At 54.6% G+C, this 23,069-nt stretch overlaps 1 protein-coding gene across 3 annotated transcripts in view; it reads right to left on the bottom strand.

The window, feature by feature from the left end:
- Window positions 1-1,129: 1,129 nt before the first annotated feature.
- The window catches only part of GNG7 (G protein subunit gamma 7), a 129,871-nt gene continuing 107,931 nt past the window's right edge, over window positions 1,130-23,069 (bottom strand). For all 3 annotated transcript variants that reach the window (XM_028713502.2, XM_028713500.2, XM_028713499.2), the window contains 2 exons: window positions 5,435-5,550; window positions 1,130-4,453 (listed from right to left, as the gene is read on the bottom strand). In XM_028713502.2, coding sequence (XP_028569335.1) covers window positions 4,328-4,453; window positions 5,435-5,515 — 207 coding nt within the window. In that variant the 5' untranslated portion in view covers window positions 5,516-5,550 and the 3' untranslated portion in view covers window positions 1,130-4,327. The remainder of the gene's footprint in view (window positions 4,454-5,434; window positions 5,551-23,069) is intronic.

The raw sequence follows: 23,069 nt of genomic DNA, 5'->3' as shown, positions 1-23,069 counted from the left end.
GCCGGAGCTATTTTTGGCTCTTCTGGAGCTATAATTAACTTGCCTCCGCCGTCTGCCTGGCACCACAGCCAGCCGGGGGGAGAAGAGCGGGCCAGAGCCAGCGGCAGCCGCGCAGGGCTGGCGTTGCAAGGGGTAAGGGGAGCCTGCCAGCAGGGCCTCAGCTGACCCCGGGAGAGCGGGCAGCAGAATTGCAGGACCCTCGCCCAAGGATCTTAGACCCATAGGGATTTGGGAGGGACCCAAGGGGTCATCCAGCCCAACCCACTGCGGTGACAGAGTTGGTGGTGGCAAGAAGTGGATTTCTTGGGGTGGAAAAGAGGGGCCTCCTCCTTCCGCAGCAACTTCCTGCAGACCCTAAAAGGGGGAGGGCTTTTTCAATCCGGGGGGCGTCTGCCAGTCTGGGCAAAGGGGGACGGAGCGGCTCATGTGAGATGATAACTTTGTGCAGTTGGGTGTCTCCTCCCCCCGCGTTCTTCTCTGTCCTTCTCCCAGGGGCACAAAGAGGCACAAACAGAGTTCAGGGGCACATCTTCAGCCGGGCAAAGACCCCCAAGGAGGGCTTTAGGGTGCGGTTTGGGCAAATTCACAGAGGAGGAGGAGGAGGAGGAGGAGGGTGCTCTATTCAGGTTGCAAACCGGGGCCCCTCTGACCCCCTCAAGTGGTTCCCTCGAGGGCAGGCCTAAAGCAGAGCCAGGACTCCCCACCCTGGAAAACAAGCCCTCCCCAACGCTCTCCACAAAACCCCCATTTTACACAACCAGTTTGTTCCCCTAGGGGCCAAGGTTCAGGGTGGTCCTCACCCGGAGTTTCCGCTCCCCCTTCCCGGTTTTGCACCCTTTGCTAGATAGTGCTGCACATCAGAAACACCCGCAAGGTGGGGGTGTGGAAATGCAGCAAGGAGCCAATGGAAAGCAGGATGGAGCCTTTTTAAAGAGGAGCAGATGTCTTCTTGAGTTTTTTCTCCCAACTCTGGATTCAGCACGGATTTCCCCAGGGGAATAGAGGATGCACAGAGGATGGGGAGAGGGGAGGTGTGGACAGGCCCCCAAACTGTGCAATTCCCTAAATAGAAGTTTTCAGAGTTTCAGAGTCCCTCCCTCCCGTTGGAATAAGGGCAGAGACGAGATGCTCCAGCAAATGTGAGTTTTTAATTCGTTGTGTGATCAATATCCTTATTGTTTTAAACAGCAATTCCACAAAATATTAAACACTGTGCGAGGAAAGAAACTGGTCTATGGCACACGGGAAGAAAAGAACGACGAAGGGCTTGGCCAAAAGAGAAAGGAAGCCAAGGAGGAGAGAGATGATCAAGCCTACGTTATGGACACGGGTTTTCACTTCCCTAAAAATACAATCTTTACAAATCTCGATTTGCTTTTGGCAACAATATCAGGATTTGGCAAATAAGAACAAGGAATTGGAGAAAGAATTCAAAAGCACAAAACACCTGTGTGGCAGGCAATCTTTTTTCTTCTCAAAAAAGAAAAACCACCTCTGAAATCAATGCATTGTAAGCTTGTTCAATTAAAAAGAGAACCTCGGAAAGTACTTATTTCATCAGTTTGGCAAAAAGAGAGAAGGGGGCAAATTGGCACCTTTGGAGAGTCAGGGGGACGTAAGGCCTGGATCTCCGGAGAAGAGATGTGGGTTTTTAGGGGGGGTCCCCCTGCTTCGGAGTGGGGTGCCGGGACAGGACAGCCGTGCCCCCTCCCCCTTCAACTGGAGCAGCGCAGAAGGAAGAGCTTGCAAGCGAGGGGCAGGGAGGGGGTTGCCGAGGAGGAGGCGGCCCTGGGGCATCTCTCTCTTGCCCCCCAGCCCAGCTGCCCAAACCCCCTCTTTGGTGCAGCAATGGCCCTGGGCAAGCAGGTGGAGAGGGGCAGGGAGCAGACATTCTCTGGCTGGCAAGCAAGGGGTTAAAGTGCCCCCCAGGGGAGAGGAGGGTTGGCGCACCTGCCATGGCTTTTTCTGGGGCTCCCGGGGGCTCCCCTCTCTTGCTCCCTCCCAGTTTTGGGCAAGGGCTGGGAAGGGAGGGCCGGTGCTCCCCTAGGACTGTGCGGACCCCCTAGGAGGAGCAAGCCCCCCCTCACCAAAGAGATGCAGACAGCTACAAGCAGCAGCGCCCGTCTGCACTGGGATGCAGCCAGGAAAAAGCAACCACAAGTCACAGCCACCCACAAGAAGATTTCTTTTACTATTAAAGGGGGGTGTCCTTCTGGACTCCCATTGCCTCCCCCCAAACACAGAGGGCTCCCCCTCCCCACAGAGGTCAGAAGCGGGGAGCCCCAACCCCCCTGCCTCCTCCATGGGAAGCAGCTCCTCCTAGGGACCCTGGCAGGATGGGGCCATTGGATATGGCAGGGGTGCCCCCCCGCCCTTGAGCCACCATAGCTGTGGCACAGCCTGCCCCTCACTCTGTAGGTGAACCACACCCCTCCCTCACTCCCCATCCTGCTCTCAGGGTCTGGCCCCCCAGGACCCCTCCTGCTCCAACCATGTGGGTATGTGGGGGAGCTCCCACTCTGCCCTAGGCCTTGATCCAGGTTTGTGATGCTGGTTGGCTGTGGGGTGGGCAGAGAGAGGCAGCAGAGAGAAGGTGATTTTGGGGGGGGGGGGCTGCAGGACCTCACCAGGAGGAAGGCCACTTGAGGGTGGAGCCAGAGAAAAGAACAAGACTCCCCCAGGCCCAAAGGACAGCAGAAAGGGGCCACATTTGCTGCTTTTGTGGTGTGCATGCGCCTATGTCTTGCTCTGGGGACCGCCCCCCCCAAAAAAGGTCCAGAGAGGGTCTGGGCTTGAGAGCGCTGGGGTAGAAAGCAAAGGGGAAATGGCTGGGTTCAACTCTCAGGGGTCAGCAGCCCAGCAGGAGGAGGAAGAAATGCCCAGGGAAGGCTGAAAAAATCTGGGGTTGGGGGGCTGCTTGAGTCACAGCAAGGCCACCCCCCTGGCGAGGAAGGGAAGGAAGGAATGGGACAGAGCAGCAGGGGCACCCCTTTGGATCCCCCCCATCTGGCTCAATGTGTGACAAGGTGGAGAACGCAGACGCCACAGGGTTGGGGGGGCTTTGGGGGGTGTCCCTTTCCGCCGAACCTCCTTCTGCGGGAGACTCTCTGCAGAGGACACACCAACGCCACAGCCATGGGGGGGGGGCGTGTCAACCCGACTCCCCAAAAACCCCAGGAGGGAAAGGAGCAAAGCAGAGCTCCTTCTGCCCCCTCCCTTCCACTGTGGCCCCTCCATTTTTCTTTTCCAAGGACAGCAGGGACCGACTGCCAAATGAGGCCTCCTTCCCTTGGGGGCATCCGAGAGCAAACCTGCTGGCTTGGGTGGACCCCCCCCCCCCTTTTGGGCCTGACACAGCTGTAGAGATGCCTCTGGGGCCTGGATGCCAGGGCAGAGCGAGGGGCAAGGGGCTTTGGGACGGGGCCTTTCCAATCTCTCTCTCCCCCTCCCTCCTTCCCTTCAGGAACAGTTGCCTGGGCTGTGGGGTCCCATGGCCTGCCCCCCATCCCCATGAGACAGGCCACCTTCGGCCTCTTCCTGCAGGGCTCTCGTCCACAGAGTCCCCTCCGCTCTTCCCCCAAGGAGAGAACCTCCTTTCTCCCTTGCCAGGTGGGGGGCAGGAAGATGCCCACTTTCTGCTCCCCCCACATCGAGGAAGGAGCCTTTTGCTCTCTCCTTCGAGGGAGTTGTTTATGGGGGACTCATGCAGGGAGACGCAGCCCTAGCTGGGCGAGGGGCTCAGGTTAGGAGGGGTGCACAGGAGGGGGTCTGCTCCCCAAGGAAGGGAGACTCTCCTCCTCCGTGGGGACAGGAAGGCACCCCCTGGCCCCCCACCCAGCCCTGTCAGGGATTCTGCAGGGGGTCCGTGGCACTTCCAAGGCAGGAGACACCTTGGGGAATGGCGGGGGCCAGGTCATGGTTCCGGCCTTCTCCCCACTGCTCCTGTGAGGCTTTTGAACCAAGGACTGCAGGGTGGGTCATTTGCAAAGGGGCACAGTGCGCAGACGCACGTGCAGAGAGCCCATCTCCCACAGAGCCACACCTCTGGTCTCACCTGCCAAGGGCCAAAGTGGGGAACTTTGGCGTCCAGGCTGACCCCGGCCCACCGGACGGACATCAGGGTGGTTTCCAAAAGGGCATGCCCGCCTCCCCCAAGCACCCCCTGTGCTCCTCCACCTGGCCACCTTTGTTCCCGGGATTGGGCTCCCCCTGGGGGTCAGAATCGGACCTGGGCTTGCTGCAGTCTGCACCCTGATGGAGCCCCTCTCTGCCCCTGGCACGCCTCGGGTGTCCAATGCTGCCGAGAGACAGACCAGGCAGGAGCAGGCTATAGGATGGTGCAGGGCTTCTTATCCTTGAAGGGGTTCTCAGAGGCTGGGACGCCCACCAGCAGAGGGTCGTTCCTGGCCTGCTGCTCGCAGTAATTCATGAGCTCCGAGGAGGCTTTGGAGACCTGAGTGGGGAAGAAGGAGAGAGAGGAATGAGAGCAGCAGCAGCAGCAGGATCAGGTCCCCCTCTCAGCCTGTGCAGATGTGCCAGGGGAAGTCCGCAGGTGGGACTCTTGCGCAAGAGAGACTGCCTGCCTGCCGGCCACGGAAAAGCGTTGCTGCCTCTGACTTTGGAGGCAGAGCCCCCCCCCCCCCCGCTTGTAGGAAAGGGGCTGGCGATGGGGGGGGAAGGGTGCTTCAGATTACTGAAATACGAAGCACCTTACCATCATGGGCATAGCTGGGGGGGGGCAGGTGCCCGCCCAGTCAAGGAAATAAAGAAAAATACTTAACTAAAAGTCGATATTGTGGGAATATTTTGAGAGTTTTTTCTGAGCACTTGTGGTCAAAAGGAAGTAATTTGAAGCAACTGTTGTTGAGACATTTCGTTCCGAATCTGCTAGATGGAGCACAGGATGGGGATGGGGTGTCCCGTGCCCCTAGAACCTAAGTCCTGGCCACGCCCATGCCCCCCATTTATTTAAGGCAGGAACCGCGTCTGGACTAATCTCAGGAGAACCATGAGACAAGGATGGAAACACTGAAGGACAAGACGGGAGCTGTGTTTCAGCTCCATGCTTAGCAGGGGTCCCTCCATGCCCCCCGCCCCCCCTCTTCCTGTCCTCCTCGTCTTCCTTTGGAGACCTTGGAAGGTGCAGCAATGGGGTTTGGGAGCCAGAGTTTTATTTCTGTCCCAAGGTCTCTTCTGGGAGCCAGACCCCAAGAGAGGCTCCCCGAGACCCCGGACAAGAGGCGTGGGCAGATACACTCAGCCCCCCATTGCCAGAGTGATTGGCCAGAGAAGCTGTGGGGGGGCTCTTTGCTCTTGCATTAGGAGTGGGGTGGGTAGGTAGTTTGGACAGCCCAGGACGCCCCTGCCCCCGGGAGAGCTTTGCAGGACCCTGTGGGGTGTGCTGGGGGGGCGGCCCTCCTCTTTCCTGGCGCACCTTTATCCTCTCGATCCCGGCCTCGATCCGCAGCTGCTCCACCAGCTTCCGTGCCTGGGCGATGTTGTTAGTGGTCGACATGGTCTGCCATGGGCCCTGCGTCAGCCCCTGGAATGCTGCGAGGGGGAGAGGAGAGGAAGAGGATGTGGGGCTTCCTTCTTTCCTGGAGTGACCCACTCCCCTCCTGCTGCTGCTGCCTCTCAGGGCGCCCAGGTGAGCAAGAGCAGCTCAGGCATCTCCTGCTAATGTGTCTTTAAACTTAAATATTTACATTCCCTTTCTTAAAATACAGGCTATCAATCTGAAACAAATCTAGAAGGCACAATTTGCTTCAAAGGAGAATGCTATGCTATGTTTGTCATTTCTTAATCTTCCGACATGCTCTGCATTTTGTATACTTGTACTTCTCATGCTCTGTGTTTCTGTGTTTTGGATGTTTGCTATAAGCTGTTTTGAGCACAGCTCATTGTGGGAAAATGGCATAGAATTGTAGGGTTGGAAGGGACCCCAGGGGTCATCTAGCCCAACCCTCTGCAGCGCAGGAATCTTTTCACCCAATGTGGGGCTTGAACCCACAACCCTGAGATTAAGGGTCTCCTGCCCCAGCATGTAAGTGAACTCACTCACTCAATCAGTCAGTCAATCAATCAATCAATCAATCAATCAATCAATCAATCAATCGGAGGGAGGCCTCTTCCCTTTCCCCCTTTTTACGATAACATTATTGCCAACCCCACCCCTCCCTGAAGTACAGAGACAGTGCTAAGGAGCAGTCCATGGGAACCGAGACTCAAAGCGGTTCCGCCCAGCAGGAATAAATCAAGGGAAAGGGTGGCTCTGCAGTGTCCCAGGAGAAAGCCGTGTTTGAGAAGCTTGCACAGAGTCAAGCTGCACAGAAAGCAATGCTGCTTTCCCCCCAGGGTGTAAGAATTCTGCCCCAGACCTGCGACACCCCAGCCCCTGCTTGGATTCAGATTGCTCTCTCATTTCTGTTTCCGGGTTCCTGCGCCTTGAACAGCTTTCTGCACTGAGGGGATTTCAGCAGGGTATAAGCTCTATGGGAGAATTATGTTTTTTTAAAAAAAATTTTATTGAATGATTTTATGTTACAAAAAACAATACAGCCATACCACCATTAAATATAATTAAGAAATAAAAATTACATGCATCGATATTTAGTTTGTTATTTGTTATTTACTGTCTTATTTCCTCCCAAATATTGCACCCAACAACACACATATGTGCAGAGACCCACACACCCATACCCCCCCACACAAAATGATAATAATGAAAGTAAATATTTTTCCGCTTTTATCTTCCAAAATATTTTCTTCAACTTTGACTTCCTGTCAAGTCTCTTTGCATATGTTTTATCTTACATTTGAATGTACACAAAACAATAAACCTTTTTATATAATTTTTCTAATACATTCTGAGCTCTATGGGAGAAATTGGCTACCCAGTGCCTTAGCTAGGGGTGGGCCAGGGGGCTAGCCGGGGTTTTTGCCTCCAGAGGGGCACCATTGAGGTGCATGTACACAAATGTGCCAAACTGGGTCTTTGACCCAGGTGAAATAAAGTCTAGGTTCTTTAACCAGGCCTTTGGCTGACTGACATTCAATGAACTTTTAAAATGTGTTGCGGGGGGGGGGGGGGAGAGATTGGGTTGTTTTTGTTTTATGCAGACAGGTTCCAGGACAATTGGACGGTGCCTTGAAGGGCTGCACAGAGACGAGGTGGAAAAGGGCAGGAAAAGCTTCTGGCTTCTCCCCCAAAACAGGAGACCCCCCCTGCCCTGTTCAATCCCCTGTAGCAGAGCCTCCCTCCTGGGCTCCCTGGTGCAAGGGGGGTCAGGATCGGGGCCACAGGATTTGCAAGGGAGGAGTCCACCTGCAGCCCAGGTGTGACTCATCTGCAGCCCAGGCTCCCCCCTGCATAAAAGGGGCTTAGCAAGGGGCTTAGCTGAAAGAAGCTTTCAGGAGGGAAGGGGCGGAAGAGTTGGGCAGCTGATTGCATTGGAGGCGGCGTCAGCAGGTAGGTGCCCCAAGAGAGCCGAGTTCCTCCAGTTCAGACTGGGAGTGCTGGTTTTGGAGCTTTCTCCAGCGAAACCTGGAGGCTTCTCTCCCGGGAGGAGGGAGCACGTGGGGGGTGAAGGAGAGGATCTCTTAAGGCACCCAGAGAGAAAGCAGGGGGTTCTCAGCCCCCTGCCCTCCCAGGAGTCCTTGGAGGTGTTATTCCAAAGATGGTGTGTGGCAGTTTTGGAAGATTTTAGGGACTGCCCCGCCCCTTAGCCAAAGACCACCTAAAAGCACCACACCGAATTCTGAATCTGCAGCAGAAATCTGAGAGTGTGGCTTGTGAGGGTTTGTCAGAAGACCTGATAATGCTGGCAGATTGCCTTATCCTGGCCAGTCGGGGACATTTTTGAAATGGTTTCTGAAACCTGCCCTATTCACACACAAAATGTGCTCTTTTGACTGGATTGGAAGGATTTGTAAGTGAAAAGAACCTTTGGGAGAGGTGTTTCCAAGCTATTCTCTTTTGCAGAGAACAAATTTGGGGTCCTTAAGTGTGAAGATGACTTCTGGATTGCTCCCCTGTTCTATTTTAGAAATAAGAATAATTTTTTTATTATTTACAGTCAGCCCACCTGACTTGGTTATACTTATGTGTGTTTTACCTTGTGTACTTACAAACATTCGTTTTATTTCTGGCACCTTAGAATTCTTAAAACAGATGGAAGGCTTACATGTGATACGGAAGGAGGAGGGGGGGTACCCATCTTTCCCCCCACCGCTTCCTGAAGGGGCCCGAGGCGATGACCTCGACAGTGCCCAACTCTGCCTAGAACCCTCAGCCCCCACACCGTTACACAAGCACCACACTATACCCCTGCCTTATGAATAAAAGGCTCTCTTTCCTATCTTTATACGGGCGAAATAAGCCCCATCTTTCTTATGCCTTCCTCTCGCCCTATTTCTAACATGAGTAGACCGTATCATACTGTATCCCCATTCACTATACTGGGCCGCACTTTAGCCAATCACAGCCATGCATTTGCCCTGCAGAAGCTAGCTCCGGGAGCTACTGCACGCCTCATTTCACTCCTGACGGCCCCCCACTGCGAGAACAATGGATCCGAAACCAAGGACCTCGTAAAACGGTCAAATCTTGCTACAATCTTGCTACAATGTATCCATTCTTGTTACAATGTATCCATTCTGTTTCCGCTTTTGATCAACAATACGGAATGGGTTGGAAAGCGTTGAAACCTTTGGAAATTGATATAAAATCAACCGTAACTCCGATTTCTTCGCTCTTGATGTCATTCAACTCAGTTCCCTTTGGACTCCATGATGCTACCCCTACTTCCATAATCCCCGAAACGGCAGGTCACGTACACAGGAACTTCTTAATCCTGTCAGATCGTTTCGCCTAACCCTTCCTCCGGGCAATACCAGGTGGCAGACGATGCATATCTCTGGCCCATTGTCTTGCCACCACCGGTATTCAATAAATGTTTATCTATGTATATCTCTCGCAGGGCTCTTGCACTTGTGGCCCTGGGAGAACAGGAGGCTGTACTAGATGGGCTCTCTTTATGTTCCTATGCTGGAAAATGTGTGGTCTTTACTTCCTTTCTGGAACAAGAAATCCTGCACTGCTTTTGTACAGTGGAGGCAGTCCACCTCCACAACCCGATATTGTGTGAGGATGGGAGGGGGCAGGTCTGATCCAGCAGCCAGCTTCTTCAGAGGCCCTCATGGAGCCTCCAGGTCCAGAGGCAGTCTATCAGGGTCCTGAGGGGCATTTGTCTGCCGTGAGTACAGGAGGCTGAGCTGGACTTTGGGCCTGGTCTTGCAGCTGCAGGGCTCTTTTTCCAGGTCTTCCCTGAAGACGGCTGGGAACGCGGCGCCTGGCTGGTGGGTCGCAATCCTGCTTCAGGGCGCCTGAACTGGGTCAGCAGGTGGGTCTCCTGCCCTGAGGAGAGTCCAAAAGCAGCAGCAGCAGCAGCCGTGTTTCTGGGAGGAGCAAGGGCGGCAAACCAGGTCCAAGCCTGGCTCTCCTCCTGGATGGCCATCTCTCTCTCTCTCTCTCTCTCTCTCTCTCTCTCTCTCTCTCTCTCTCTCCTTGGCTCGGCCAGCCTTTCCGCTCTGGCCACAGACCCCTTGCTTAAGAGGCTGGGCCCCCACCCTGGGCTCCCCCTGCTCAGCTGGGACTTCTGGGGTGTTTTTGCTCCCTCTCCAGCAATCGCAGAAGGGGAGGAGGAGGAGGGTCCCAGCACAAGCACCAAGGCGAAAGCTAGCAAGTTAAGTCCTGGGTGTCATTATTGTTGTTGATTACTAGTGCACCACCCTTCACCTGCAGAACTCAGGGCGGTTTGTCTTCTTTGCTGGGGGCTGCCGCCCCACAGTGCTGAGCTCTGGCCTCTTCTTGCCACCAGCCAACCAGGCAGTGGGGCAGAAGGGGCCGGAGTGGGGGTCACTAATCCAGCTGAGAACGAGGAAGCCCTTTCTGTCTGGAATGGGTCCCTGAGAAGATGGGGGGCTCTCCTTCCTTGGAGGTTTCTAAGCAGAGCTTGGGCGGGCATCTGTCAGGGATGCTTTATCTGAGAGTCCTGCATTGCAGGGGGCTGGGCTGGATGACCTCTGGGGACCCCTCCCAACTCTGGTTCTCTAACAGCTGGACCTCAAAGCCTTAACTCTCTGCCTCCGCCCCTCCAAGCTGAACCTCTCTCTGCAAGCTCCTTCACACTTTCCTCCAGGGGCTTCCTCTGCCTCCCCTCTTATCTCTGATTGTTTTTCTTTGCCCTCCTCTGAATTTCTTCCAAATTTCTTCCAAAGAGCAGCATCCAGAACTGGCCTCAGGCCGCTGAGATGCTGCCATGGAGCCCCCCCCCCCCTGCACAGTCCAGGTCCCCTTTCAGTCAGAAGGCTTTCCGTCCCGGGGGCCGCACGCCCATCTGCACAACCTTCCAGGGGCCAGTGGTGGAGGCGAATGAGTGGCAAATGTCAGGGCTGCCTTTGGTTAGCAGGTGACGCACACTCACCCCTCCTTGAAATGAGAGGCAATTGTCCAAGAGCAAAAGCACTGCCAGAGCCTTTTGAGGGCCAGGCAGTAAGTCATGGAGACATGTTCATGTCACCCCATCCTCGGGGTTCAATCTCGCCTTGAACCTGTTGCGCAATAAACGTGGATCTTCTGCATCTTGCTCCCATCTCCGGCTGCACTCATTTTGCTCCGCAGGGACTTAGTCCGACGAGCTGGGTGGCAGAGCAGCCTCGCACCCAGCTTTTACCGTAACAGCTGCTTGTGCAAAATGGCTTCTCCGTGCATGGGGAGGCCTGACCCCCTCCCAATGGGGCCCTGATCCTATGGGTGTGGCAGTTTCTGTGGGGGGCTTTGGGTCTTCTTGTGCCTTTAGGGAACCTCCAGGCTCAGAGGCAGTCTATCTGGGCTCCCTGGTGCTAACTGTGTTTGGCGACTGTGAGAACAGGACCCTGGGCAGGGCAGCTCCATTCCTGAGAGTGTGGTGCTGACAACACCAAGGCTGCAGGCTCCGTTCCCATATTACTGCATCAGAGGGTTGAATGGGATGACACTTGGGGTTCCTTCTGATGATTCTATGATCTGAGCACAAGAGCAGCTCTTCCCTCCTTGTGGTTTCCAGCAGTGAGGATTCAACTGTGGAGGGGAGATCACATAGCTGAAGCGCTGGGTGACCCCTGAGGGTTGTCTAGCAAAAGCCCCTGCAAGGCAGGAATATGCAGTTGTCTCTTACCATGACTGAATCTGCAACCTTGGCCTTATCAGCACCCTTTTAACTAACTGAGCTATCCAGGCTGATATTCATCTGTTTGCAATCTCAGCCGCCTTGATGCAGAGTCAGGCCATTGCAGCTCAGTACTGCTGGCACTGACTGAGTGGCTCTCCGGGGTCTCGGGTTCACAGGGCATTCCCAGCCCGGGGGGGGGGGGATGCTGAACACAGGGAACCCTTTTGAATGCACCAGGAATGCCCCCCTCTCTGCCCGAGATGCAGCAAGTCTAGAGGGAGAAAAGGCTTAGCAGTTCCCTAAAAAGCATTTTTTTTGGGGGGGGGGGGGGGACGGAGCCTGGGCCAGAGATCTGGATTGTGGCAAGCGGCAAGCTTGCACCCTGGTTGGAGGGGCATGAGAATCCTGCCCTTTCCCCCTCCTGGCTCCCTGTTTCTGGCGCAGGAGGAGATTTGAGAGCCCTCCTACCGAGAACCCTGCCTGCTTTCCTCTCTCGTCTTTGTCCCCTGCAGAGATCATGGCTTCTAGCAGCACCAGGGAGGGTGCCTGTGATAGGCAGCGTGACTCACAGCCATCAAGAACACTCACAAGGAGAGAGAGAGGTGTATTCCCACATGCTTTGCTGTCAGAAAGGCAGACTCGGCACCCATGGGGTGAGTCAGCGCCCCAGGCCAAGCTGGGGGAATCACCCAGGCTGCCCCACCCACCCACCCACAAGGCCCTTAACTGGGGGGTGCGAGTGAGAGAACGCTCAGCATTGCCATGACTTCATTGCCAGCACCCTCCCATGGTGCAAATGCTCCCAAGGCACCAAAACTGCAGTTCCTGCATTGCAGGGGGTTGGACTGGACGACCCCTGGGGCCCCTCCCCACTCTGCCCTTCTAGGACTCTACAACAAGGAAGCGGCTGGAGGGGAAAGCCTGCCTCTCGCTTCTTTACTCTGCAAACCTTCCTCCTGCCTGGCAGGGCTGGAGCAGGGCCAAGTCCCTACGTGAGAGGAGGAGGGAGCAGCTGAGGGGGAGAGACTTTGCATGCAGAGGCCACAAGCAGTGGCAGAAGTTGATTTCTGAAGCCCTGTGCCTCCGTCCCCCGGCTCCCTTTCCTAGGTGAATGGGCAGCCGAGCCTGGAGACAGAGGCACTTTATGACCCATAAACGCTGGGTTTAAAAAATGCATGCAGCACAGATCTTTTCAGAGTTAGGCCTAAGTCAGCTTCTGCAGACATTGAGAGCTGCCTCTTCTCTCTGCCCCCTTCCCTGGTTCCAAGGGGCTGGAGGGAGGGTGTGATCCTGCTCCCATCTCCAACCACATGGGTGAAATCTGGAGGACTCTCCTTAGCTGCTGAAGCAGGGATAGAATATCAGAGTTGGAAGGGACCCCCAAGGGTCATCTAGTCCAACTCGCTGCAATGCAGGAATATTTTGCCCATGACCCTGAGATTAAGAGTATTTTTGCACTACCAGAAATTGCAAGGAGGGGGAAAGGAATTGCCTTGTTGTCTCCCACCATGCAGGCAGAGCAGAGCTAACATGGCCTGTAGCCACAGATGTGCCCATAGTCATCTCCATGAGTTAGTCATAGAATCAGGGAATCGTAGAATTGGAAGGGACCCTGAGGGTCATCTAGCCCAACCCCCTGCAATGCTGTAATAGGCAGGAATAAGCAGCCATGCCATATGGGAACTGAACCTGCAACCTTCTGGGAGGGAGTTCCACAGATTTCCAACCACTGGTATTCAGTAGCCACTGATGCAGCCTTAGCTTTGCCAGGTCCTGATTCTATGCTTGAGCATTCCTGCATTGCAGCGGGTTGGACTAGATGACCCTTGGGGGTCCCTTCCAACTCTACAATTCTAAGTTGGCCGCCATCCCTGCCTGCTGGGGGGCAGGTCTAGGACCCCTTTACTGCTGCTCCCACCCCCAGGAGGGTCTCGCATTAACCCTCTCCTTACCCCCATTGTTTTGCACCAAACACATTGGGTGAGTTCTTCCCCACCTAATTTTAAATGCAGAGAAAAGAACCAAATTGTTCATTCAGCGCCTAGGAGGACTCTGGCTGCAGGAAGTGTGGAAGCACAAATGGAGCCGTCTTTGTTCTCCCCAGACAAGCTGGGGGAGAGCAGCCCTCCGTTAGAGCAGCACACACAAAACAGCCTTTTTGTGTTCCTGCAAAGCATGAGGTCACCTTCTGAAAGGGCCACAGGAAAAGAGCCGGGGCCTCGCTGGCTCCTTCCTGGGGTGTTTCAGGAGAAGGGACAGAAGGAAAGTCAGAGGCGAGCAGGACTGGCTCCTGCCCCTTGTGTGGGGCTGGATGGGGCCACCAGAGATTCAAGTGTGGAAGAGACACTGTGCAGAACCAGCTGGAACCGTGGCTCATGAGTCTGCCCTGGGGATGGGGCCTGGGCCCTTCTGCATGCATCCCCTCTCCTCCCAATTCACATAGCAGCAGAAGCCCCGCCTGCGTGGGCTGGCAGGACTGTAGGCAACTCCTGAGCAACCTGGACTCTTCCTGAGCTCAGTGGGGCAGGGCACCTGCTCTGCATGCAAACGACCCCATGGCACTTCCAGGTTGAGCTGGGGCAGAGAGACCCCTGGCAGGCAACAGGCACAACGCGGTGTGAGGCGGTGAGCTGCGTTCTGCATGCCTGGCAGCCGCCCTTGCTGAGCAGCTGCCTTGGCTCCCTGTGGGGATAAGCAGCCCCCCCCCCCCGCCATTCTGAGCCCCCCCCCCCCGCTAAGCTGCCTCTCAAAGCAGAGCCGCTGGCCATGATGTAATGCGTGAGTGTCTCTCCCTCCCCAGCGAAACAGAGGCTCCTGTGTCTGCAGAAGGGGCTGCCCCCCACCCAGCACAATGGCAGGAAGCAGCGAAAGCTCAAGGTGACATCATCACCCCAAACAAAGGGGAAAGATAGCGCGGGAGGATGGGGATGGGGGGGGGGCTGGAGAGGCAGAGAGAAAGAAAAGAGCTGAGCACACCCCCCCCCCCGGCTGAGCACCCTTCTCTGCCAGGTAGGGCTGCCAACCTGAATAAAATATTGGGAAGGGGGAGGTAAGCCCCGCTCTGCATAATCGATCACAAGATGCCACATTTGAATGGAAATGCCCATCAACGGGGGTGGGGGGTGGAAAGCACCCTCAAATACTGTATTTGGGGGCAGCAAAGGGACCTTGGCCCCCAGGAGTCGGCTCCTATGCCCCCAGGCAGGTTTCAAATTGGTCAGAGACAGGATTACTTGAAGAGCTGCCCCACGCAAGATGGAGCAAGCTTGTTATAATAATAATAATAATAATAATAATAATAATAATAATAATAATAATAATATATTTTTATCCCGCCCTCCCCAGCCAAAGCTGGGCTCAGAGCGGCTAAAAACAGTAAAATAAGACATCTCCTGCTCCGGAGGGGAGTACCTGAACTGACAGGAGATTCTGACTAGACTTTAGGAAGACCTTCCTGAGGGGAAGGGTCTCCCTCAGAGGGTGGTGGGCTCTCCTTCACCTGAGGTTTTTCAGCAGAAGTTGGGTGGTCTTCATTGGGATTCCTCAGTTGCAAGGCCTGCATTTCAGAGGGTTGGGCTGGATGACCCTTGGGAGTCCCCTCCAACCCTCCAATGCTATTATTTTGATGTGAGTGGGGTGAAAACACCTGCATGCATGAGGGCCCCCGATCCCAAAATGATCACCCATTTGGACACACGCCTGCATGGGAAGAGAAATCCTGTGGTGGTGTAGAGGTTTGAGAGTCAGACTAGGACCTGGGAGACCGGGGTTCGAATCCCCCCACTCAGCCATGAAGCCCACTGGGCGTGACCTTGGGGGCCGGCTGATGACTCTCTCAGCCTGGCCTACCTCACAGGGCTGCTGTGGGGGTTCTGCGAGGAGCAGGGAGCCCCCCACTCACCCCCTTGGAGGAAAAAGGTGGGCTACAAATGCTACACAAACAAAGGCTGCCAGAATCCCCAAGGGAGGAGTTTGCAGCTGGAAGGCTGGCTACCTTCGTGCCCCCCTTGAGGCAAGGGTGAAACCAACACTGCCCCCCTCAAAAATGGAGGCCCACCTCCCCACTCACGACCCCATGGAAAGGCAGCACACATGCGCTGGCTGTGCCAAATGCATTTCAAGGCCCCCCCCCCCCCCAAATCTAAGCCTCCTGCCATGGAACAGATTTTCACTGATCTCACAGCATAAAACATGATGACTCAGTTACGCTCCATGACTAAGGATGAGAATATATATAAATCTGTGTTTGTGGCTTAATTTGGAATCATGAAGGAAGCCTTCACTTGCTTCCAGAGCTGCGTTTGGACGGCTGCTCAGAAACCGTTTTCATTCCGCTCATTTTATCAGTGCCTTGTTTTTATAGTGATTGTTCAGCTGCCTTAAAAGAGGGGGTTGCCATTTGGAAAGGGGCATGGAACTCCTTGAAATGAGAGGGAGCTGCTGTGATGGCGCTTAAAGATCTTACCCAGGGAGCCGAACTGCGGAACTCCCTCCTGCAGGAGGCAGAAGAGGATTTCCCTTGGTTGGTGACAAAATCATGGAGGAGGAGGGAGATGGCTATTAGTGGCCCCTGCCATTACTGCAGCTCGCCTCTGCCTCCACAGCTGGGAGGCAGCAATGCCAGTTGGGGAAGGGAGATAATGGTCTGGTGTTCGAATCCTGATTGTGGGTTTCCCATTGAGGCATCTGGCTGGCCACTGTGAGGATGGTGGACTGGGTGGGGCCCCCCTGACTTTTCTTATCCTCTCCGAAAGATGCGCAGGCACAGAACCCAGTGCCCACGGTTACCCTGAAAGTCTTGGTGTCCCTTGCAAAGCCGGCTGCTTGCACTGACTGCCATCGCTGGCTTTCCTGTTAACAGCCAGACGTGGCTCCGTGGGCTGGGGGGGGGGCTGGCAAACCCCAGAAGTGGCCCCTTGGAGTGGGATTTCTGAACCTGAGCTGCCAGTGAAACAGCCGGGCCTTCAAACTTTGCTCAAGTGTCACAGGTGAGCTGCTGCACTAGCTTCCGTCACAGGACAAGGGAGCAACCTTGGGGGGGGGCGGCAGGTAACCTGTCCTAGTTTGTGTCTGCAGAGGTGGCTCCAGAAAGCTGCCTGGGTTCACAGGGGTGTGTGAGATGAAAGGCAGGGTTGGGGATTTCAAAACATGCACACGAGCCGGGGGTTGCAGCAGTGGCAAGGTCCACAAAAGCACTCAGGAATTCCATGCCCCTTAATTCTGTATCTGGTCCTTGCAGCTATACCCATCTATGAGACAGGCTCTGGGAGAAAAGCCTGAGGAAGCATCTGCACCCGCTGCCTTGTGGACATCTTTGGGAGGGGGAAAGGATCAGGAGTAAACCCTGCATAAATCTGGAGCAAAGTCCCTAAGGCGGCTGGATGGCACCTTACACGCCTCCTTCCGGCAAATCCTGCAGCCCAGCGGATGCCCAACGTCTTGCTCTGCTTTCCTTTTTTACCCCATCAGTGAGGCCAGGGGGGGGGGTGTCTCATTGTCTGGGCAGCCCAGGACCCCCAGACACACGACCCAGGCCTGCGCCAAGGGGAGGTCACTTGGTTGCCACGAAAACAAGGTGGGAGGCAGCAGTTACGAGTTACCGGTCTTTGCAGCCACAGTGGGAGACTCCAGCAGTTGGTTTCACCCCCAGAGGCACATTCTATTGTCTCTTGAGACAGATGGATGCTAGCAAAAGAAGCTCACAGAATCACAGAATTCTAGGTCATCTAGTCCAACCGCCCACAATGCAGGAGTCTTACACCCAGGGGCAATTAAGGTTCTTATAAGAATTCTAAGGTCTCAAATGTAAATTAAATGTTATAAATGTACAAGGCAAACACATACATAAGTATATAAACCATGTGCCTGAAATAGTACAGGAGAGCAGACCTTGAAGCCATTTTTACTCTCGCAAATTGACCAAATATTTTTCTGAAGGAGAAAAGAAATGGGAAAGTATTTGCATTGTCTTTTGCTTACAAATCCTGTCTTAAGGGCATATTTGTATATGAATAGGGTGAGCCTGTGACCTGAATTCAGGAACCATCACAAATCATCGCAAAAAAATGGCCAGGCTGCCCAGATAAAGCAATCAGTGACCATTATCAGGTATCCTGGCAAACAGGATTTCTACTGTAGAGCGCCTCCTTCTGTGATGTATCTGTAAAGTTTCAGGGGGTGGTCTTGGGCTACAGGGTAGGCTACTTCAAATGTCTATATAAGGGTATGCACACCATTGTTCTGAGTTCTCTCCTCGCTCCTGTGTGTGGGGAGTGGGGATCCTGTTGCAACAGTACTTAGCCGCTTTGCTTCTCAATATACTCTGGTTGGCCTCTGTTATTTTCTCCTACCAAAAGGGAACCCACTATATACAGGCTATGGATACCCCGTAAAGGAAAAGGAGCAGGGTTTTTTTTCCTTATAAAGGTTAAACAGGAATTAAGATTGAAAGGGCAATTAAGTGAAAAAGGCCACAGCGTTAAGCGAAGCGGCCCTCATCCTTCCCTCTCTGGGTGCCTATGGAAAGGAGCAGGCTGGTGTGTTGGCCCGGGAAAGAAGCAAAAACCAGCCCTGTGGAGGAGGCCTGTGCAGCAGCGCAGGAGGGAGGAGCTGTTGGCCTCTTCGCAAGCTGCACCATTTATTCTGCTTTGAGGGCTGGAAAAGGTTCCCCAATAAATTGGAAAGCAGATTCTTTTCACATTTCAAGTGCTGCCTTTTTCATACAGTCGGTTGCAAGAAATGCGGCAGAGTCACAGCACTTGCCTACTCAAGAGTTGTGTTCTGTGTGGCTGATTCTCACAGTACATGACTGAAGCCTTGTGCAGGAAAAAGAAGAGGCCTCCGACCATTGGTCCAATTAGCTCAGTACTGACCACACTGACTGGCAGGGGCAGCACCCCCGGGGGGGGGGGGGAGGAATCCTGACCAGCTCCAGTTGGAGATGCAGGGGACTATCAGTGCTGCAACCGAGTTACGACTGACTAGAACCTGCAAACTCTCCTGACTCAAGTGCAAGCAATTTCCAATTCAGTGTGATCTCCTCCCTGGAAAACCGTCCAGCGTAACAGGATTAACTTAGCAAAGTTTCGTTCACACTGCAATGAGCACAGATGGTCTGGCAGAAATTCTCTTAAGAACCTGCAAGAAGCACAGCTTTGCTGCTAAATATATATTTTAACACAGTGTACTCTGAGTTTCTGCTCAGTGACTGTTGTGAAAACGTAAGTGCTGAGCCACCCATCCCTCTCTTGCTGGCCACCTAAGCACAGGCCTGGCACGCTCGGATTCAGAAAAGGTGAAAAGGTGACCCCCCCCGACTTGTGGCAGGTTTTTATGGTTCTCCAGACCCAGCTAAAGAAGTGCAAGGAGTTGGGTGTTCAGGGCAGAGCCCAGCTCACATGAACGCCTGCCCCCCTTTTGGGCCGGGACTGTCCCTTGCAGAGAACTGGCAGCTGTCTCTCCAACTTCCCTTTGGCGGGCAGTGGGAAAGCAGGAGGGGACCTATGGGAAATGTGCATCTAAAGGTCAGATAGTTCTTTATGTCCTATCACCCTCTGACAGGAGGGGGTTCTACAGGGTGGGCGCCACAGCTGAGAAGGCCCCCTGCATAGCTCCCTGTAGCTTCACTTAATCACAGTGAGGGGAGATAACCAGAGGATGGACCATTCTGGGTTCTGCCCCAATAAGCTGGCCAGTTTAAAATAGGTGTTGGCCAGGAAGATGCTGTCGAAAAACCAAGAAACAGGAATGATGGACTCCTCCAGAATTTGTTCTCAGGAAAGCAGCAACTGTCCCGTATGGACAGTGCTCCATCCTGCGCCACATGGCACAGCATTTCCCAGGGGGAGGGGTACTGCCTGCAAAAGCTCCTTTGTGAGCAGGAAACCTGCCAACCTGCCTCTCAGGTGCCGCAGCATTTTATGGATCCTGCCCCCAAGAGGTTGCCTGTGTGTCTCTCTCTGTCACCCACCCACCCACCCACCGCTGCTGCAGCCCCTCGAAAGCCACCAACCCTCTGCACCACCCATGAAAGCTTGGCAGGAGACCAGATGTTTCGCTGGTGGAGAAATGCTTTGAGCCGCTGCTGCTGAAGAAGAAAAAGGAGGAGAAGGAGGAGTGTGGAAAGGGAATGGTCCCAATGCCTAAAGAAGCTTGTGGGGAGCAGAGCAGGAGGCCGAAGAGGCTCTATTTTAGGCAACTGGCAAAGCAGGAGGACTCTAAAGGGCTGTTCCCTTACCCACAGTTGGCAGAGGTGGATTTTCAAATTTATTTATTTTTAAATCCACTACCTCCATAATTGTGGTTTTGCATCCCTTGAAAATGAGATGAACACACCACCGTGGCAACTGGGCAATGGCTTGGGGAAAGACAGTGGGCAGCGAAAAGCTTATACTGTATATGTGTGTGTTTGTTTACTTTTTTAAAAGAAGAACTTCATTTATAAAACAAGTGACAAAAAGAAAAAGAAAGATAAAAGAGAACGAGAATGAAAAAGACAAAAGTGCTCCCGTCGGAGATGGACCTCTGAGGGTCTCCCCAGAGTCAGAATCCGCTGGAGCAAACCAGCTCCTCTGCTCTTCCACCAGCACTGGGAAGTTTGTGCAGAAATTGCTCCTGGATTTGCTCTTCTCAGTGCACAGAGGATTCTGCACTGCTCCAGTCTGTGCTTCTCCCTCATTCAGGGCAAATTCAAATTCTACAGAAAGCACTCAGCTGCCACTGCAGCTCAACTTATCTCGGCTGGCAGCTGTGAACTCTCCCCCAGTAAGCAAGAGTTCCCAGGAAGAGGCCAAGGAGAGCCGCTTTCCAGTAAGTGCTCAGCTCCTGCCCCACCCTGGCTTCCCAGCCGGGGGAGGCTCTTCCGCCAAGGAGGAAGATTTATGACATGCTACCAGGATCTCAGCGCTGATGCACAAGCCCCGCAGAACATGCTTGGCATGGCCAAAGTGCAAGTCCTTCTTTCCCCCTTGATCTCCTTGCAGCAGCAGCTGACGTCATCCCTGGACACAGATCTCACACCAAGTAGGAGAATCCTCCAGGGTTTGCTGGTTTGGGCCAAAAGATTCCCGCGTTGCAGGGGTTGGCTAGACAACCCTTATGGTCCCTTCCAACTCAGCAATTCTGTTGCTCACCCCCAAGCAGTGAGAAAGCCAGATATATCAGCTAGGCGCCAAATGGCTCCTTAAACCAGGGTTACAGTCGTCAAAATGAAATGCCTAGTTGCCATTTTGGGGACAGATGGCTTGAAAGTTGTATTTTTCATTAGGCCTTTTTGGTTCCTGAAATCCATTCAGGTTGTGCAGATGGAATATAATGGATAGAATTCCACAGGATGTGTTGCTAGTGTGTGAAGACAGGCAAGATACAAGGACCCCCAGGTGTGGAGAGGTCAGCATCTTCACTCGGTTGCAAGTGGTTGATAGCCAGAAGTGGACGCTGCCCCCAGGCCACCGGCCTGCAGAGATTTAGTTTCTCGAAAGAAGGGATGGTGGGGCGGCCGGGAGAGAGAAAAGGCCACCATGCAGAAATATCATGCAAACTCTGCTCCACCTTCCCAGCCCTCTCTGGCGGAGGAAGAGGAGGGCGGGGGGAGCACACTGTCCCCGGCAGCGCGATCCCGGCAGGGTGCCATCGCGGCTGCCCCCCTCGCCTGCGCTGGGCACCCGCCCCTGCAGGTGGCACGCCCCGCCCCCAGGATGCGTGCCAGCCCTGCCCCCGCCTGCTCCCCGCCCCCCCGCCCCCCCCGCCCGGTGCTGGAGCATGAAGCTCCGCCATTGCCAGCCCTGGAATCTTTTTTGCATCCTGCATGTCATCCTGCGCAGGTGAGGAGGAAGCAGGGAGAGGGATGCAAGGCGACAGGGAGAAGATGCCTGTCAGAGCAGCAAGGCAGGTTCTTCTTCTGTTCTTATGGAACCTCCAGAGACATCTGGCCAGCTGGGCTAAATGGGCCAGCCTTGGTCTGACCCAGCAGACGGGCTGCCCTGACTCGCTTTCCGACACAGCCGTGGAAGAGGTTTAAATACATATGCCAGGTTCATCGAGGCTGCTGACTCAGAGGGATTCATTTCAGCAAAGGTGGGGGGCGGGGGCCGTGACGGCCACCGAGGAGATGACCTCCTCACCCAATTCCCTGACCTTTCCCCCTAAGTCTCTGCCCGCTGGAAGGTCAGGTAGCCTCTGTGAGAGCAGCAGCGGAGGCTGCAGGTGACTCAGCCCTTGAAAGAGGTCTCCGAGCCCAACCTCCCGAAAACGGGGGAGGAAGCTCTGCTTCTAGCGGCTGCAGGTGGGATTCTGCAAGGAGGGTGCCAAGTGCGAGCCACGTGTGGTTGGCACACGGGAAGTGGGTCCCTTGCATCACCCTCTGCAGCGTGGAAAGGAACTGAAAAGAATCGCCTTTGTGTCGGCCACATTTCCTGCCTGAGTGCAGGAAATCATCACACTCTTGAGGCTGGATATTCCAGGCAAGAGCCCAACGTCTCCCCCTGTCTGCGCCCAGCAAGGTTCAGGCGGCGGGATTTCTAACCCCACCACCATTAAGTGGCAGCAGAGAGGTGGATCTCTAACCCTGTGCTTCAGGAGCATTCCTGGGATAGCTCAGCCATTAGATAGCTCAGCGGCTCTTGAACTCAGGGTTGTGGGTTCGAGGGGTTGGGCTAGATGACCCTCAGGGTCCTTTCCAATAATTCTGTGGAAAGCCTGCTGGATCCAGTCCAGCCTCCTCTTCTCACAGTGAGTGGCCAGGTACCTCTTGCAGGAAAGCCACAAGCAGGATCCAAGCGCAAGTGCAATTCACCCCACCTGCCGTCTCAGAAGCACCATGCAGGCAGAGCAGAGCACAAGGAAGTTTCTGATGTTTTATTGTTTTCATCTTTCACGGGAAGCCGCCCAGAGTGTCTGGAGCAATCCAGGCAGGTGGGTGGCAAATACATAATAATTTTATTAATGCATGAAGAAGAACTTTCTTTTGCTTGTCCTGAATCTCAGAACATTCAGCTGCCTTTGGCTTTTGCTGGCTCCCTGCCCCATGCTCAAAGAACGATGGCAAACCCCTTTTGCAAAATGAAGCCAGGCACAAATGCTGCCAGCTGAGTCTTCCTGCAGGAGGAGGAACTCAGCTCTTGCCGCTCGGCTGCGAAGGATCAGGCAGGCCTCTGGGTTTCCCTGACCTTTCCCTGGAGAGTCACCCATGTCACATGAGGCCAGCAACATGACGGCACCTTCTTGATGACCGGGCGTCCTGGACAAAGACTGCCGGCGTGTGCAGGGTGGCCTTGTGACTGCTCTCCCACCGCTCTACGATGTGAGAAGCTCTTGTTTGGGGAATGAAGTGCAGCACCCACGACTGGCTCAAAATAGACACAGGAGCCCACGAGGCGGGTGTTGCAATCTGGAGGATGGAAGCAGCACCCCAAGGGTTTATTCTGCAAAGAGATGAGGGAGTGCTTCATTTCCCTGTGAGCCTTGAGCCAATCGTGACACGGGGCTTTTCGGTAAAGGCCAATGACCGAGGCATCATGTGAGGCATGGGGGGGGGGCACTGAGCCTGCCGGGAAGGGGGGGCGGATGGAGGGGAGAGGCTTCCTTTGTCGCCCGCCCTCCAGTCACGCTGGCCTGGCAGAGACTCAGGAGCTGAGCTCACCCCTGGGAAAGAGCGGGGAGAGAAGCATCTCTGCAGGCGGGAGCAGGAAGCTGGAGAAGGGGAGCCTTCTGCCAGGAGGGGTGAGGTCAGAGAGGGAAGGCGAGCCAGGGACTCCCACATGCCCCTGGTCCTCCTTCTGAGACAAACTGCACACTCTCCCTTTCTCTCTGTCGTTGTGGTGCCCATTAGGGCTGGGCAACATCATCCATAGCTGGTTTGAA

Source organism: Podarcis muralis, chromosome 18 (assembly GCF_964188315.1).
Source record: "Podarcis muralis chromosome 18, rPodMur119.hap1.1, whole genome shotgun sequence".
Classification (NCBI taxonomy): Eukaryota; Metazoa; Chordata; class Lepidosauria; order Squamata; family Lacertidae; genus Podarcis; species Podarcis muralis.
The sequence above is the reverse complement of the archived record's forward strand: the minus strand, read 5'-3'. Positions and strand labels throughout refer to the sequence as shown.